The sequence below is a fragment of the Amborella trichopoda genome, chromosome 1 (assembly GCF_054954075.1).
Source record: "Amborella trichopoda isolate Santa Cruz 75 chromosome 1, AtrichopodaSantaCruz75HAP2 v2.0, whole genome shotgun sequence".
NCBI lineage: Eukaryota > Viridiplantae > Streptophyta > Magnoliopsida > Amborellales > Amborellaceae > Amborella > Amborella trichopoda.
The window spans coordinates 5,664,096-5,681,958 of NC_142336.1; the positions used below are offsets into that span (position 1 = coordinate 5,664,096).

Consider the following 17,863-nt stretch of genomic DNA (forward strand, 5'->3'; position numbering starts at 1 on the left):
GAGAGAGGAGAGAGAAGACCAAAGAAATTCCTGAAATCATTTCTCTCATCCGAAAAGGCTGCTGTTCCCAAAGCCGATCTCCTCCCATTACACAAGAAAATTATCCTCTGCGACGAAACCCTAATTTTCGGTTTCCAATCCAAGTCTCTTTGAAATTCTAGGGTTTTCTTCACTTCTGATCCATTTACTCTTTAATCTAGGGTTGGCTGAGAATCATTTTACGTTTTGACCTTGTTTTCACTGTCATATCTTTAATTCTGGGGTCTTTCTGGTTTTTGTTATTTTGTGGACATTCCTGAACGTCTAGGGTACGTTTTGACCAAGGGTTTTATTATCTAAAATTAGGGTTTTATTGGTATATCTGTGGAAAGTCTTAGGGTTTGCACTGTGTCAGTGTTTGGCTGCTGCTTCTTTTAAAAGTTAGAGATTAGTCTCGATCTAGGGTTTTGTTGTTTCGTTGGAGGTAGTAGGGTTGCTCATCGCTGTTCTGGTACTTTTATGGTTTGTGATCCCTTCACAAGTGGGGCTTTTCTCTGAGGCTTCTATCGCTTTTCTTAAAGCCTAGGATTTAACTTGATCTACAGCCTGTGCCATGGATTTTACTGGCTTGGTTTTCGGGTTGCTTGTTCTGGTTCCTATGGTTTACTCGAATACTGAAGGTGATGCGTTGTATACGCTGAGGAGGAGCTTATCAGACCCGGATAACGTGTTGCAGAGCTGGGATCCAACCCTAGTTAATCCTTGCACTTGGTTTCACATCACCTGTAACCAGGACAATCGTGTTACCAGAGTGTGAGTTTTTCTTGTTACTTTTGGTTCTCACAAACTTGGGTTACTGGTTTTTTGTTGTTTTAATAGCTAATATTTTTTTCATTATCTGTTGTTTGTAAAACTGCGACTTTATTAATCAGCTTGTCTTTGTTTTTTCATTTTCTCTTTAAATTTTTTCATTGGGTTCTATATGGAAAATATGTTTTGGTTTTGTCCTTTTCCATCTTGTTGTTAGATAATGGCATGGGATTGTAATGTTTTACCTTAAACTGTATATTTGTAATTTCAAAGTGCGATATGAAGCTGTGGTTTGTTAACTGAAAATTGAAATTATGGATCGGATTTTGTGCTCCCTATTTTTGTTTTCATATGGAATAAAATTACCTGAAATTCAGAATTCCTTGCATCTGTGGATCATTATGAGATTTTCCCAAACTCCGTGCAATATATATCCAAAATTTTGGAATCTCCAACTGCAATTTGTAAGAAAAACATTCTTAAATGACCCACCAAAAGAACTGAACATTAGTAAATTTATACTCATAAAAAGAGAGACTTTGATAATACCTTCTCAGAATTTTGAGAAAAACTGGAAATTGTGTATTCACGCTGCTGTTAAATTTTTACCCAATGTTGGCTAAAATCAACTTTCCCATCCTTATGATTCTTTGGCTACATCCAATCTTCAGTGTCTTGTAGTGGTATCCACAATTTAGTTGCAGATTTTATGTGCAAGGTTTCAGATTTGGGGGGCATTAATTTGTTTGATTTGGGGGGCATTAATTTGTTTGATTTGGGGGGCATTAATTTGTTTTGGCAAATTCTGATATTTTATGAATTTTGAGAAAAACTGGAAATTGTGTATTCACGCTGCTGTTAAATTTTTACCCAATGTTGGCTAAAATCAACTTTCCCATCCTTATGATTCTTTGGCTACATCCAATCTTCAGTGTCTTGTAGTGGTATCCACAATTTAGTTGCAGATTTTATGTGCAAGGTTTCAGATTTGGGGGGCATTAATTTGTTTGATTTGGGGGGCATTAATTTGTTTGATTTGGGGGGCATTAATTTGTTTTGGCAAATTCTGATATTTTATGAATTTATTGATGATTGTCTTGATTTATTAGTTCATTTTCCTTTTTTCAGGGACTTGGGAAATTCTAACTTATCCGGTCGTTTGGTATCTGAACTTGGAAAGCTCGAGCATCTGCAGTATCTGTAAGTTCTCTCTTTTCCGTTTATTCTCCATTTAAATGTAGTTGATTACCTTATTTGTTTAAGTTGCATGCATGTGTTTATTTATATCCAAAAAGGTGACATTGCTGCGGTTATCTCGATTGAATGACTTTTGCATGACAGTGGTTATATAGGCACAGGCGCTAAATTTTTTTGTCAATGCTCTAATTAGTTTGGATAATCATGCAATGTGTGTGTAGATAGATAGATGGTTAGATGGATATAAAGACACTCACATATGCTCTTGTTTGCATGTATTGCACGCTCATCAAAACATGTGTGTGCGTGTGCAATCAGATTTGTGAGTGTTCTGATGCTCGAGTGCTTGTATGTGTTTGTGCATGCTTGCATATTTGTTATGCTGACAAATACTTTTCGGGCTACTGCTATGCAATCAAATAATTTCATGGCCTTGTGGGTCACTGTTCTTTCCCATAGTTTCCTTGATGGTTAACATTCCAGTAATAACTCCAGGTCATCAGCTTAAATTGGTCGTGTTCCACAGTTTGTTCAAAAATGCATTTTCTTGTGTAGAGCACCTTGTGCTTAAATTGTCGCTGGATAATAAATGGTCTTATGGAAATTGAGAGAGCGTTCTAATATGTGCCGTCTTTTGGTTTTTTGTTTGTAGGGAGCTTTACAAAAATAATATTCAGGGGACAATTCCAGCCGAGTTTGGTAAGTTGAAGAACCTCATCAGCTTAGACTTGTACAACAACAACATCTCAGGGGTCATTCCTCCTTCACTTGGAAACTTAAAGTCCCTTGTCTTCCTGTAAGTTTAGTTTTTTCTCTTTTCTATTTCTTGCTTTATGGTGGAAAATAATCACTACAACTCTCTCTCTATCTCTCTTGAATTGCATAACAAATATGCAAATATCAAATTACACGATCAGCACATCTGTCCTCAGCCTTTACTGCATTTATGGCATGCTTTAAAACTCTTTCAGTCCTTATAAGTTCATTTTAACTTTTGATCGAGCTTTATCAATATCGAGAAAAAACAAACATATAGGAATGGGAATTATTACACACAGGTAAGTCAGCCTAGGGACACCATTCTGTGTCGGGTATTCCACACCATTTCTCTATTTGTGCTCTTGTCTGAGTTACAAGTCTTTGGTATTGGCAATTGAGAATCCCTTTCTGGTAGTACCTCGCTCTCAAACAGGTTCATCCACCTCAACCTCTTGAAATCCTTAGCAATTTCCCATGAGATATGCACATTTTAGTGCTATCTTTCCTGACTTCCTCTCATGGTACCAGACCTCCAGAGGTTATGGTATTTATCTTGCTATATCCCTAACTAACTTTAGAGAGGCAATGCTTTCAAATTATTCTATTAAGAATTGGAAGTCCATGATCAAATCAGTGCCTCATAGGAACCAGTCAAAACCTGATCTATAGTAGGTACAGAAGAAACTCATAATTATCTTGCCTATTCTTCATTCATTTGGAGTAATTGTATTTTCTTTTGTCCTTCATGATTGCTTCACTCTGGAGATGATTGGAGGTCAACACCCTGTCTCTCTCCGGAGGGGGAGGAGCTTTTATTTATTTTTTTATTTTTTAAGGAGGATGAGTTAGGGTGTTGTTATGGTGCTCCACAACAGTAACCTGGCATATGATGCTCCATTGACTTGACACAATCATAAGAAAACGGAATTTTCAGAGAAGAACCTATTTCATTTCCATAGCCAAATTCTTCTTCTGTACATGCCCTTTAATAATAGATGAAACACCTCTCCTAAAGTTTACTGGTTTGCCCTATCTCACATCTTTCACATTAGTCTAAATCTTGGTCCTCATCTAGCTCACCATTTACTTTCATTGATTATTCCCGTACTGTTAAGTTCCTCAAGAACCTCTGACAAGTTCATGTTTGCAACCAACCATTCCTGATAAAAAAAGGCTAATGCACCATAATGACGGGGATCTTTGTCGCCCCCCAAAAGTAATGAACAACTCTTTTTTTCTCCTTTCCTGGAGCCAAGCTGTCGAGTCCCACAGAAACATCTCCATCTCCTATCTACCACATGAACTGGAGCATAAAATGAAATATAGCCTTGCCCTTTCGATATCTATCCTGTTAAGGAACTGGGTATTTTCGTTACCTTCGTTCAAATATCTAAGTCAAATGTTCCTTTTTTTGACAGATATAGGGAAATTTATTAAAGCTTACCTAGTAGATCAACTATTTTGTATTTTACCAACATCTTTTACTTTAATTTAAAAATACCCATCAAAATAAACATGGCTGAGTTGGAATGGTTGAAAAAGGGTGAACTCTTAAATTGTTGAAAAGTTAGGTATATATTGATAAATTTCCCCAATTCATCATATAACATAAAAGGAAACAACAGTAAAAGGAAGAAAACACATAAAAAAGATGACAAGTTGGCATCTCTTACTCATAGACACTCCACATCTAACACTCGACTTTTTTGGTAAAAATTTTCTTTTTAACTTGTATTGGAAATTCTCCTTGTCTAGCTTACAATGTATTTTGAACTCTTTGCTTCCTGTTTTTCTACCCTCCAAAACCCTTCATATTCCATATTTAGTTATTGACCTCTCAATGTCATTCATTAATATTGATTAAAATATATTTGTTTTCTAAGCTCCTTTGAACTTAACCAGTTGGTTCTTGTAACTTGTTTATGTACTTAACTGATACTTTACTGGCAGACGGCTCAATGATAACCAGTTAACTGGGAGAATCCCCAGAGAGCTTGCTGGAATCCCTAGCCTCAAAGTTGTGTAAGTTCAGGACTTATGGTTTAATTGTCTTATTTTGTACGTTTGTGTATTTCAGCTTCATAGATATGTGCATGTTATTAATCAATTTCTTATAAAATAATTTGTCTCAATGCTTTAACAGAGATGTATCGACTAACAATTTATGCGGAACCATTCCCACTACTGGGCCATTTGAGCATATTCCTTTGAGCAAGTAAGGACCTCACTTTAGAGCTCTTTCATATTGGATTTCACTTTTATGTTACTCTTTTTGCTTTGATCGTTTTCTGAGGCATTGTAGATTACTTTTCGTTACATTGTGATTCATTAGTTCTTTAATGTATTTTGTGCATGCTCAGCTTAATCCATAATCACAGACTACAAAAAAGAAATCAATAAACTTGTGTGGGTTATGGAAATGCATTTTTTACCTGTTAATAAAGCTTCTCTGAACTTCCTGTTCTTGTCCTGGCTTGATAGTCATTTTCAGATCCCAAAACTCTGGAAATTAGTAATATGTTTTCTCTATGAGTTTTCTTCATTAGCTTTGCCCACTCTATACTCACTGCTGCAATATGTAATTGGCTCTATTGGGGATACCATAAATTAAAAGTTGTTTTGATTCTAACTGTAGGGAGAGAAAAGATATTGCTTTCTTTCAATAAATTAGAACTGTTTTTGAGTCTTGAGCTATTGAGGAGGTTCGGAACAATCTACAATGAATGATGGCTCAATTAGCTTATTTAGAAATGTAACATGTAGTCATTCGATGTCTACATTTGTTCAACGTCTACTCATGATCTCTCTGTGTTCGCGATACTAGTGTTATGCACGTTCTAGCCATGTGATATTAAATATTAATTATTTGAAACAAATTTTTAATTTTGAAATAACATTTTCAAAAAGGCATATTTGATTATGGTGAGAGGGAGAGATAATTAGATGGATGCAACTCTACATATGGGCTTTGGGCTTAATATTAGATAATAATTGTATAAGTGTATTTAAATTTGAATAAATTTTCATCATATTACAAAACTTATAATCAATTAAAGGGAGGTAGAAAGGGGGTGAAATAGAATCATAAAGAAATAGATTCAATCCCACCTACTTTCTATCTCCCTAGAATTGATTATAACTTTTTAAAATATGGTGAAAATTTATTCAGATTTGAATATGTTCAGACAATTACCATCTAATAGAAGCCCATATGTAGAGTTGGATCTATCAAATTCTCTCGCCATAATTGAATATAGCTTTGTGATAATGTTATTTCAAGATTCCGAATTTATTTGAGTGATTTAATTTTTATATCACATGCAACACACTCGTACAACACTAGTAAAATTGTTAAAGTACGGGAACCTAGTTTGAATAGCAGGTCATTCATGTAGGTATCTATTCATTTACCAGCTAGTCATTATTTCTTAAACATAGATCTGTTCACTTCACTAATGCAGCCTAGGAATTGGTATGCCAAATAGGAACTTTGTTGATTCTCTCTCGTTCTCTCTTTCTCACACACACACATTATGGATTGACATTGGTTTATCGCACTAATTCTGACCTTTCATTTGCGCAGCTTCGAGAACAACGCACGCCTCGAGGGCCCGGAGTTGCAGGGACTTGCTGTGTATGATACCAACTGCTGAAACTACCACTTTAATTGATGGGGGGGGGGGATCTAAACCCCAAATGGTGTGGTTAGTTTGGGCCTTTCCTTGATTACAAGTGTAGCTTTTATGTATGTATCTCTCTCTCACGTGGATCTTTCCTTGGTAACTGTTTGTAGCAACAGTTATATGATTGTGTATGTAGATATAATAGGGTTGCGGACTAAAGCCCCATTTTGACATCTTGGAGCAATATTCCAACTTATATCTTTAGTTTTCGTTATGGTCAATCGTGATAAAAGGTGAAAAGAATTACTCACCATTGGAAGTAAACATGTGAGCAATATTATCCTTGTTTTTCCTGATAGCAGTAAAAGACTCTTTTTTAAAAAAGACTATACAGTAAATTCTTTTTTTTTTAATGTATATATATATATATATATATATATATGGGAAATGATCTAATACAACGGTTGTATAGTATAATGTAATCACACTTCTATATAATTATATTTTTGGCATTTGTATGATCCCAAATTATGCACACACATTTTCTTCATCATCGTAATCAATCCTACGAAAAAAAAAAATTCAATTTGCATCTTAGATATCGTCAAACTTAATATTCATCCAACAATGAATCTCGACCATCCATTTGGTGAATTTCAAGATTTAGGTTTTAACAAATTCAAAATCACTTTTTTTTTTTTTTTTTTTTGTGCATTATTAATCTAATGATGATAACGTTATATAAAAATTTTGAGAATAAAAATTCCTTTTTAGGCCTATATCTAATCATTTCAATAAAATGGACTGTTTATATTAATTGGGTTAGAATGAAAACTTTTTAGAGCATTTTTTCAAAAAAAAAAAATTTGTGATTGTTCTTCAGAATGAAAAGAACGTACATTTAAACTTTTGTGTCAAATTTATGTCGTTAACATGGTTTTTAAAGATGGTTGCAATTACTATCCAACCGTTGCTTAAATCATTCCCCTTATATATATATATATATATATATATATATATATATATATATATATATATATATATATATATATATATATATATATATATATATATATAGGGATAATTAATCTTTTCAACCCTTCAAATTACAAAGGTTCAAGATTGAGCGAGTCGTGAAGGGTAGATTTATTAATTATAGTTTATTTTTTTAAAAAAAGTTATTTTTGTGGGGCAATTTTATAAATATTATTACAAGACGAAAAATACTTTTGCCATCACCCGTAAAGTTGAAATTTGAATTAAAAGATAAGGGTACTCTGCAAATAAAGTTTCAAGACACTAACTTCCAAAATACCATTGTATTTTTGGAAAAAATTCAAATTTGCCTTTGTTTAATAGTAAAGTTACTTATTTAAATATTTTTTTAATAAAAAAGTAATGATTGTTTTGATAAATACGACCATCACAACTCCTCTTAACTTGAACTTTTGTATTTTGAGGGGTTGTTAACTCTAGACAAATCTATATATATATATATGGGGCCGATTTGTATAGAGCCGAGGCTCTAAACAATCAAATTAGAGCCCACCTTCAAATAGTGGCAATAAGTGTTGTTTCCATATCGGAAATCTTTTACTAGTCTTAGAATATATTTTTATCTTTAATTATAAAATTTAAAGCTTAAAAAATAGTGTAGATCGAGTAGATCTATAAAAAATTGAATAATTTAACTTTATAAGATGCACTAGTTTCAAAACTTGAAATCCATTTTTTTTTCTCAAGTCCATGCATCTAGATGTCGAGATGATCAATTTGAGAATATTTGAGTATCAAAACAACCACTTTTAGTGAAATTTTTTAGGTAGGCTATAATTTGATTGTTTAGAGCTTCGGCTCTATATAAAATTTTTCATATATATATATATATATATATATATAAGATATCACAAAACGCCTAATGAACAGTGATTTAGCCTATCTTCATCGCCGTCCAAAGTTCATCGCACGGTCATGATTTTCCGATAGTGTTTCATTTTTATTCTACAAATCGAAATCACTTAAAATTTGAACGTGTATTCATAAAAAATAGGCAAATCTACGAAAAATATCAAAAAAATATTTTATATAAAAATAAGTGACCAAACTTTTCCCGAAAAGTTTTGGGGGTATTTTGGTCAATTTATTTTTCACAAATTTTTTTTATATATTTTTATTAGGTGCTCTTCACTAAGATGTATACAAGCTTCAAATTCAGGTCATTCCGATTTGTAGAAAAAAATGAAAAATAAAATACTAGCAGATAATCGTAAGCGTGCGATAAACTTTAGACAGTGATGAGAGTAGACGAAATCACTATTCATTTTTGCCTATAGGTGTTGGGAAGACTTTTTTTCTATCTATATACATATATATATATATATATATATATATATATATATATATATATATATATATATATATATATATAGGGATAATTAATCTTTTCAACCCTTCAAATTACAAAGGTTCAAGATTGAGCGAGTCGTGAAGGGTAGATTTATTAATTATAGTTTATTTTTTTTAAAAAAGTTATTTTTGTGGGGCAATTTTATAAATATTATTACAAGACGAAAAATACTTTTGCCATCACCCGTAAAGTTGAAATTTGAATTAAAAGATAAGGGTACTCTGCAAATAAAGTTTCAAGACACTAACTTCCAAAATACCATTGTATTTTTGGAAAAAATTCAAATTTGCCTTTGTTTAATAGTAAAGTTACTTATTTAAATATTTTTTTAATAAAAAAGTAATGATTGTTTTGATAAATACGACCATCACAACTCCTCTTAACTTGAACTTTTGTATTTTGAGGGGTTGTTAACTCTAGACAAATCTATATATATATATATGGGGCCGATTTGTATAGAGCCGAGGCTCTAAACAATCAAATTAGAGCCCACCTTCAAATAGTGGCAATAAGTGTTGTTTCCATATCGGAAATCTTTTACTAGTCTTAGAATATATTTTTATCTTTAATTATAAAATTTAAAGCTTAAAAAATAGTGTAGATCGAGTAGATCTATAAAAAATTGAATAATTTAACTTTATAAGATGCACTAGTTTCAAAACTTGAAATCCATTTTTTTTTCTCAAGTCCATGCATCTAGATGTCGAGATGATCAATTTGAGAATATTTGAGTATCAAAACAACCACTTTTAGTGAAATTTTTTAGGTAGGCTATAATTTGATTGTTTAGAGCTTCGGCTCTATATAAAATTTTTCATATATATATATATATATATATATATAAGATATCACAAAACGCCTAATGAACAGTGATTTAGCCTATCTTCATCGCCGTCCAAAGTTCATCGCACGGTCATGATTTTCCGATAGTGTTTCATTTTTATTCTACAAATCGAAATCACTTAAAATTTGAACGTGTATTCATAAAAAATAGGCAAATCTACGAAAAATATCAAAAAAATATTTTATATAAAAATAAGTGACCAAACTTTTCCCGAAAAGTTTTGGGGGTATTTTGGTCAATTTATTTTTCACAAATTTTTTTTATATATTTTTATTAGGTGCTCTTCACTAAGATGTATACAAGCTTCAAATTCAGGTCATTCCGATTTGTAGAAAAAAATGAAAAATAAAATACTAGCAGATAATCGTAAGCGTGCGATAAACTTTAGACAGTGATGAGAGTAGACGAAATCACTATTCATTTTTGCCTATAGGTGTTGGGAAGACTTTTTTTCTATCTATATACATATATATATATATATATATATATATATATATATATATATATATATATATATATATATATATATATATGAGAAAAGTTTCAATAAAGTTGCAACCTAAAAATGTAGAATCACATATGCACCTAAAAAGTCTACCGGAAAGGTTGTTTTAATGTTGAAAAAACCCTCTAATCGATCATCTCGACTTCGAGATGTATGAATATGAAAAAAAGAAGTTTTTGAGTCTCGAAAATAGTGTATCTTGCAACACATTATCTAGACCGTCTATTTTCAAGATTATCCTATATTTATAGATCTACTTGATTTTAACCATATTTGAATTTTAAAATTTTTTAATTAGGTATGAAAATTAGATTTTAAGATAATACTAAAAAAAATTTATAATAAAATTACATGTTATGATAAAATTTTAAAGTGCGCCTTAATTGGATTGTTTATAGTTGCAATCTTACAGAAACCGCACCCTACGTATATATGTGTGTGCGCTTGCAAGTTTAGAGCAACTAGCAAAATATATGAATGTACATGTGGGGTGCTTCAAAACCGAATTGTCCCTTTTTATCGCTATTTTTTTTGTTTTTTGTTTTTTATTTTTTGTTTTTTGTTTTTTGTTTTTTTGATATCGTTGGATTGCACATGAAATTGTGCTCTTACCAATGCACCATAAGGTTGTAAAACCTTTAGGGGCCGTTTGGGTACTGGAAAATCCATTATGGTGAAATGGATTTTTGCGAAATCCTCCAGTTCAGTGACTAGGTGAGCCTACGAGAGATGAGATGAAATGCAAACAGGTTTAAGTATTGTTGCCCTCTGTTTTACATGGTGCGACTTGATTCATCAGTCTTGATGTGTACTCAAACTATTTGAATAGGTGATTCTTTGCGTTGGTCACAAACCAATATATTCTTTCCCTTCCAAAACCTAGGTTCTTTTCAAGCTATCATCCATGATTCTCTCTACCTATCACCCCTCCAAACGGTTCCCTCACATATTCAAAACAACCTTCTTTTCTAATTTCTCTAACATCTTTGTTACGACGCGATTTGTTTTTTTAGACAACGTTATGTAGGAATGAAATTTGAGACGTTGTGCTATGAAAACTCAGCCTTTAACATCTAGAATGGGATTTGAGACGTTGTGTTATGAAAACTCAGCCTTTAACGTCTTGACCCAAGCCCGATTCCTCTTTTTATTACTACACAACTTCTCAGGCAAAAATACAAAGGCATTGCACCCTAGAATGGCTTTCGGGTGGCTGAAAGGGGCTTATATTCCTCATAAGCATGTTATAAATTGTTTACCCAAAAACCTGGTTTGTTCAATGGGGAACGGTTTGTTCAAAGTGTTAGCTATGGGTTCTTGCTGGGTTTCAGTTGGTTCAGGTTAATGAATATGTTATGGGGATTGTTTAAATCAAACTTTCAACATCTATTTTTTCTATAGACCAATGGATGAATCCAAGCAACCTTTTAGTAAATCTAAATGATATATTTTTTTTTTTCTTGATATTTTTAAAGTCTTGGAGAACTCAGAGTAGTTTTTCATTTTTCTTGCAGTTCACTAGGAGCCATCATCATTATCCTAGCCTTTTTGAAATTTTTGGAGGTCAACTACACAAATCTTATTATGTCATTCTGCTATATCAAAGGCTATAGCTTCCATCTTACCATAAATTGTCAAAATTAATATTATAAATACTTCATAAGAACTCTCCCTTTACATTTATCACTACCCAAGAAGGTATTATATGAGAAAAATAAAATAAAATGTCCCATTGCAATGATTTGATAAAGTATGCAAAATTATTGTAAAGAACTAGGATAATTATAATTATACATTATTTCTCTTAAAAAAATTTTCCAAATGAGCCAAATGGTCATAATGTATTTTCCATGTTGCATCTAAATGCTATCCAAAAATTAGAAACCTCTTTTCAAGTAATATATTTTGGAAGTAACGTACTTCACATGAAATTGATTTCTCCAAACAATACATTCATATTTTCAAGTACCCAAGTGGCCCTAGAGGATTTCATGTCCCCTGACTCTAAGGCCCCTTATAATCTTTAACTTGAATCAAATTGCACCTCCTATGGTGTTGTGCTAGACCTACGCTGCATATGGATAGCCCACCTAGGTCTACTTTTTTCCATCTTATTGTCTATTGAAATTACATTTAAACTCCATCGAATGTATTCATTTTGAACTTTATCTTTTCCAGTCTTGTCACTCATCCATCATTCCAAAATCACTTGCATAAGAAAAATGATTTAGAGGTTAAAACGTTCCCAAAAATATTTCCCCTCGAAGATGAGATCTGGATCATCCATTAGGGGATCAACAGATTTAGGGTTGGAAGAGCTTAGAATTTGTCCTTTTTTTTAAAGTTGTTGAAAGATATTGTTATAAGTCTCCATATGATAAAATTTTTGCATAGTATATGAAGCCTCATATCTTACACTAATATCTTGGAGAAGTTTTAGGACTAACCTGTCATGTGCATGCCTAAACCTTGTAAGATGACAACTCATGGCCATACATCCTTCTTCCCCTTCTCTTGAAAAAACCCAACCCATCTACCCTCATTGCATGATCAAATTTTACACAATTACAATTGTGTTGATTAAATGGTTTATATGTGGGCTATTTCCTATGAAATAATGAAGGTCTTCCTCTAAAGTGATTGCATTGGACTGGGCCCGACTAGGCCCGCACCTGGATCGAAATTATGTTAGGTAGGCTCCGTTGAGACTTGCCATGGAATAATTGCACAAGCATGGAAGATAAAGCTTTCTATGTGACTCCACTTACACATAAATTATATGTAATCTCATTTTTCAATGGTTTGATCTGAATAGACAACTAAGATTGTTCTGAATTGACAGTTTTTATTTTTAGTACTTATTGAGGCACACCTCGAAAAAAAAAAAAAATCTCATAAAAATAAATGATCAAAATCTCAAAAAGTTTTAGGGGTATCTAGGCAATTTCCTATCAAATAAAATATCTATTATTATTATTATCATGTGTGCCCCTATCAGAGAAAAACATGCTAAAAATTTTGCTGCAAAATAATTTATAAAATAAAAATTAAAACTAAAACACTCTGAACCGTCAAATCAAGATCGAAGAGCTAATTGTGACTTAAGCCATCCCAATTATCTACCCATATATAATAGTTGTTAGATATACTTTATTTTGTGGGTGGGATCACGTATAAAGCTTTCCTAACATAAAAACACACATGGGAAAGTAGTTGAGGTCACCCTATACCTCAGTTGGGTGTTATGCCTTATAAAAACCTTCAAAAAGCACTAACTACTTAAAAAAAAAAACAGGTAAGAGCCTGTCATCCCATTGAATTACCTAAAAAAACATGAAAACACACATCAAACACTGAAATTAATACAACTCACATAACAGACGAAACAAGACCACAGAGGCCTAGAGACACAGAGGGCATCGCTTCAATTTTGTTTTTCCTTTTTTTAATGATAAATGAAGGTGAGACCCATGCAGCATCTAAGAGGTTTCTAATACCTTGAAGATTCCCTAGGTGCCATTGTTTTTATTTTTATTTTTTTTTTAATGTGATTCCCTAGCTACTTCATTTACATAAAAACAGAAATTTTAATATTATCTTTCTAATATATGTGGTCCACTTGACTAACCAACTTCGATCATATCGAACCACCTCCCTAATTGGTGAGCCATTGTTCTCACCCAAATGTTTCATCTTTAAAAAAAAGAAACAAAGGAAAAAAAAACATGTCATCTAATTAATTTCATAAATCTTTAACCTATCCCATAAAATAGGAAACTATAAAGGGTGGAGTTCATATAAGGTTGCAACTTTTTTTTTTTTTTTTTACAAGTATATAAAGTTGCAACCTCAAACAATCAAACTAAGATACACCTTCAAATTTTACCATAAATATGATTTTGGTGTAAAACATTATTAGGATGACTTGAGAATTTACTTTCATATCTAATTATGAAATCTTGAACTCTAAAAATGGCTCAAATCAAGTTGATCTATAAACACTTGAAAATCTAGAAAATAAACGGTCCAAATAATGTGTTGCAAGACACACTATTTTTAGAATTCAAAATCTTTTTTTCTTTTCATATTCATACATCTCGATATCAAGATGATCAAGTAGAGGGTTTTTCAACATCAAAACAACCTTTTATGATAGATTTTAGATGTGCATCTTTATTCTACATTTTAAGGTTGTAACCTTTTATAAACTTTTTCCAACTATAAATGATATGAAATTCACATACAATAACCAAAACAACCTTTTACGATAGATTTTAGATGTGCATCTTAGTTCCAAATTGTAAAGTTGTAACCTTAAATAAACTTTTTCTAACTATAAATGATATGAAATTCACATACAATAACCCTAACTATACGTTATTTTTTAGTTGGTACTCGAGACCAAAATTGTCTGATTTTGTGCAGCTTCCGTTGCTTTTGCTAGTCCGGCTCCTCCAACACGTATGAGAGTCAGTGATGACTCTTAACACTCCCCCTCAACATTGGCTCTCTTTCATATTTTCTTTCTGGAAGATGATCTATATCTACCCAAAGGAACTTTCTTTATATAAATAAAATTGATAAACAACTTACTTGGATCTATCCTTAAATCACATGAGGGACTTAAAATTCCATGTCAAATCCTATTGTCCGAGCTATACAGTGAGAGGCAACCTTGTTAGTCCTCTTTGGTGAGTCTTATTCACCTTGAATGTCTCATTTTCATCCTTCCCAAATTTTTTTTTATAGAGAACCATTTTTATTTGTAACTCTTACATTCATTATCTATAGGAGTTGAGATCCAAGTATAACTCCTGTCTTAATTCCTTTAAGTGCAATAATTAAGATTCACAAGTTGTCACCAAATTGTTAATCCTATGTAATGAGCTAAACATGTCATTAGTCCACTAATGACTCACACTACCCTACATTTTTTTTTTTGAGACTGAAACACTAGCCTACACTTAATGACAGATTTAGTTCATTACATAGGATTAACAGTTGGTGACAACTTAATAATCATAATTGCCGCACTTAAAAAAATTAAGTGCAACAATAGTAGACTAATGACACGTTTAGCCCATTAGTAACTAAACTTATTATTAGTCCATTAATTTTATTTGGAAAAGACCTACACCATCAAACACCCTAACCTCATGTCATTAGTCCATTAATTTTATTAGGAAAAGACCTACACCATCAAACACCCTAACCTCACGTTGAGGTTCCAAACCCCATCCAATGACTTGTCTTACGGAGTCACTAATGGATGTCCCATTATAAGCCCCCATCAATTGGATAAATTGCATGGAGATCCTTGCCAAATGGGACGAGACTCTCCCAATTACGATTAGGATCAAAACCATTCGATTCGGATCAGAAATCGTTCATAACAAGATTTAAAAAAACGGATTGGTGACTCCGATCTGCCATCCCAAAAACCATGTCAGACCGGTAGATCAACGATCCGAAACAAATATTATAATTTCTCAAAAATCTAGTTTTTTAGGTTTTTAACAGAAATAGTGACAATTGCAGTATGATTTTTCATTATTATGTCAAAAATATATAAATACTTAGAACATGTCTTATGTTGAGTGTTTATTGTCCATTAAATTTATTTTAGGGAAAGTATAAAATGAGGTCATTTACATTTGATATAAGATGGTCACATTAATCTTGACTATTGGATTTGAAATTGGGTGGCTGCAATTATTCCATTGACCAAGCTCAAACTTCAAAAGAATTTTTTTCGAACTTTGTAACAGATCCAAGCTATCAAAGTTCACATCAAACAGTAGTAAAGAATTGTGACCACCTTGTATCAAAGGTAAATGGTCTCGTTGTATACAATCTTTTTATTTTATAATCAAAACAAAGTTTAAAGTATAACATGACAATGAATGAATCTCTCTAAGGCAATTTATTTATTGTATTATTATATTAACGTAGGAGTTTTGATTTTTGAAAGAAGCAATATGAAACAAATTTAAAGGAAAAAAGTTTCCATTTAGTGGAATTTAAATTTCCTTACTGATTTTTATTTCTCTTATTTTTATTGGTGGTGTTTGCCAGTAGATTTTATACTGCGTCAATCTTTCTTTCTTTCTTTTTTTCTCTACAAATGATAATTATTTTTTAATTAATTGTAGAATTTTGTAGAGAGAAAAAAGCTATATGAAATAAATAATCGTGGAATTATTTTATAGATAGATAAATCTACATAGAGTGAGTGGATGCCAAGGAGAGAGAGAAATAGGTTGTTAGGGGGAGAGAGAGGCCACGGGGGAATTAATTTGTAGAGAGAAAGATATATAAGGAGAGAGATTGTTAGAGAGAGATAAATGTCATTGACCATATGATAAGTGTCCCAACTCCCAAGTGATTACAAGTGGGCCCACAATGATGTTTATTTTTTATAATTTTAAAAGCTGCAAATTTTAAATTGAACATTGTCAGTATGTGAACTGATGATGTGTCAGTGAACCAATGACGTGGTTCATCGATCCTGATCCTAAACGGATGACATGTTAGCGAGCCAAATGACGTGTTTTACAACGATCTGGATCCTTTTATATATCGAGATTCGAATGATTTTTTTTTTTAAGTCAAACCAACCGGTTCTATCAAAAAAACCATATTGGCACGTCACCAATTCACATGGTGACAATTTTCAATATAACGTTTGCAACTTTTTAGCTCTCGTCCCACATTGCTTTTAAATATGGGTTTTATTAAGCAATATCATTTGGTGGTGTAGATCTTTAAAGTGCCTAATATTTTTTGACATTAAACTATCTGCTCTCATCCCACATTGTTTTTAAATATTGGTTTTGTTCCTTAAAGTGCTTAATATTTTTTGACATTAAAATATCTTTGAATTATAATACAAAATTTTTCAAGTAAAGGCATTTTTGGTCATTTAGAAAGGTATAAGAAAATAGTGGTTCTTAGAAGGGTATAAGAAAATAGTAGTTCTTATAAGTGATGTCACACACCATATTAGTGCTGTCCTTGTCCACTATTGTGAATAAATGTTTTTGTTTCTATTAAAAAATTTTAGTTTATATTTGATTAATTATTTAAAATATCTCTAAACAAATGTCATTGTCCACTGTTGTGGATAAATGTTTTTGTTTTTATTAAAAATTTCTAGTTTATCTTTGATTAATTATTTAAAATATCTTATAATAAAAAATTACTATATTATAAGATAAAGGTATCTAAATGTCTAAAAATATTAAGCACTTTAAAGATCTACACCAACAAAACCCTTTAAATATTTGACTTGAGAGCTCATTATAGCAAACCCACTGCTCCAAACTTATAGCCACGTGGGAACTTATCATATGCTTCGTGACACTTTTATACCATCTAGGTTCGATGTGGGATTAATGCCTCCATGTCACAATCCTTTTTTTTAAACCTTGCTCCCAACATATTTGTTTTCATTACCCGGTGTAATAGGAGAATGTATTTGGGTTTATGAAGATTGGCTTGCGTTTGAAGAGAAGCTTGCTCAATGATACGACTTTTGTCGGTGTGAATTTGTGTGAGAGTGAGCAGTTGTGATTTCATGATGCGGTGGATTTATTTGGTTGAGCTTGCAATAATTTGAAGATCATGTGCATAGTCAAAGGGGAGTTGTAATATTGAGACCCTAGGTAGGGTTGGCAATGGGTTGGGCTTGGGCTAGGCTGGTCTTGGCTCAGGTCCCAATAGGGTTGGCCCTAGCCTGA

The 17,863-nt window shown here is 32.3% G+C and overlaps 1 protein-coding gene across 1 annotated transcript; it reads left to right on the forward strand.

Moving 5' to 3' along the window:
• Window positions 1–368: 368 nt before the first annotated feature.
• LOC18426136 (leucine-rich repeat protein 1) lies at window positions 369–6,692 on the forward strand. Its single transcript, XM_006832801.4, has 6 exons — window positions 369–792; window positions 1,918–1,989; window positions 2,639–2,782; window positions 4,696–4,767; window positions 4,889–4,960; window positions 6,329–6,692. The coding sequence occupies exons 1-6, from the start codon at window positions 593–595 to the stop codon at window positions 6,396–6,398; spliced, it is 630 nt and encodes a 209-aa protein (XP_006832864.1). The 5' UTR covers window positions 369–592; the 3' UTR covers window positions 6,399–6,692.
• The last annotated feature ends 11,171 nt before the right edge of the window (window positions 6,693–17,863 follow it).

Bases quoted from the DNA above. Each gene is read 5' to 3' on its own strand.
- LOC18426136 (XM_006832801.4), top strand. From the start codon at position 593: ATGGATTTTACTGGCTTGGTTTTCGGGTTGCTTGTTCTGGTTCCTATG. The intron at 2,783-4,695 runs GTAAGTTTAGTT...CTTTACTGGCAG, and splicing joins TTAAAGTCCCTTGTCTTCCT to ACGGCTCAATGATAACCAGT. The intron at 4,961-6,328 runs GTAAGGACCTCA...TCATTTGCGCAG, and splicing joins GAGCATATTCCTTTGAGCAA to CTTCGAGAACAACGCACGCC.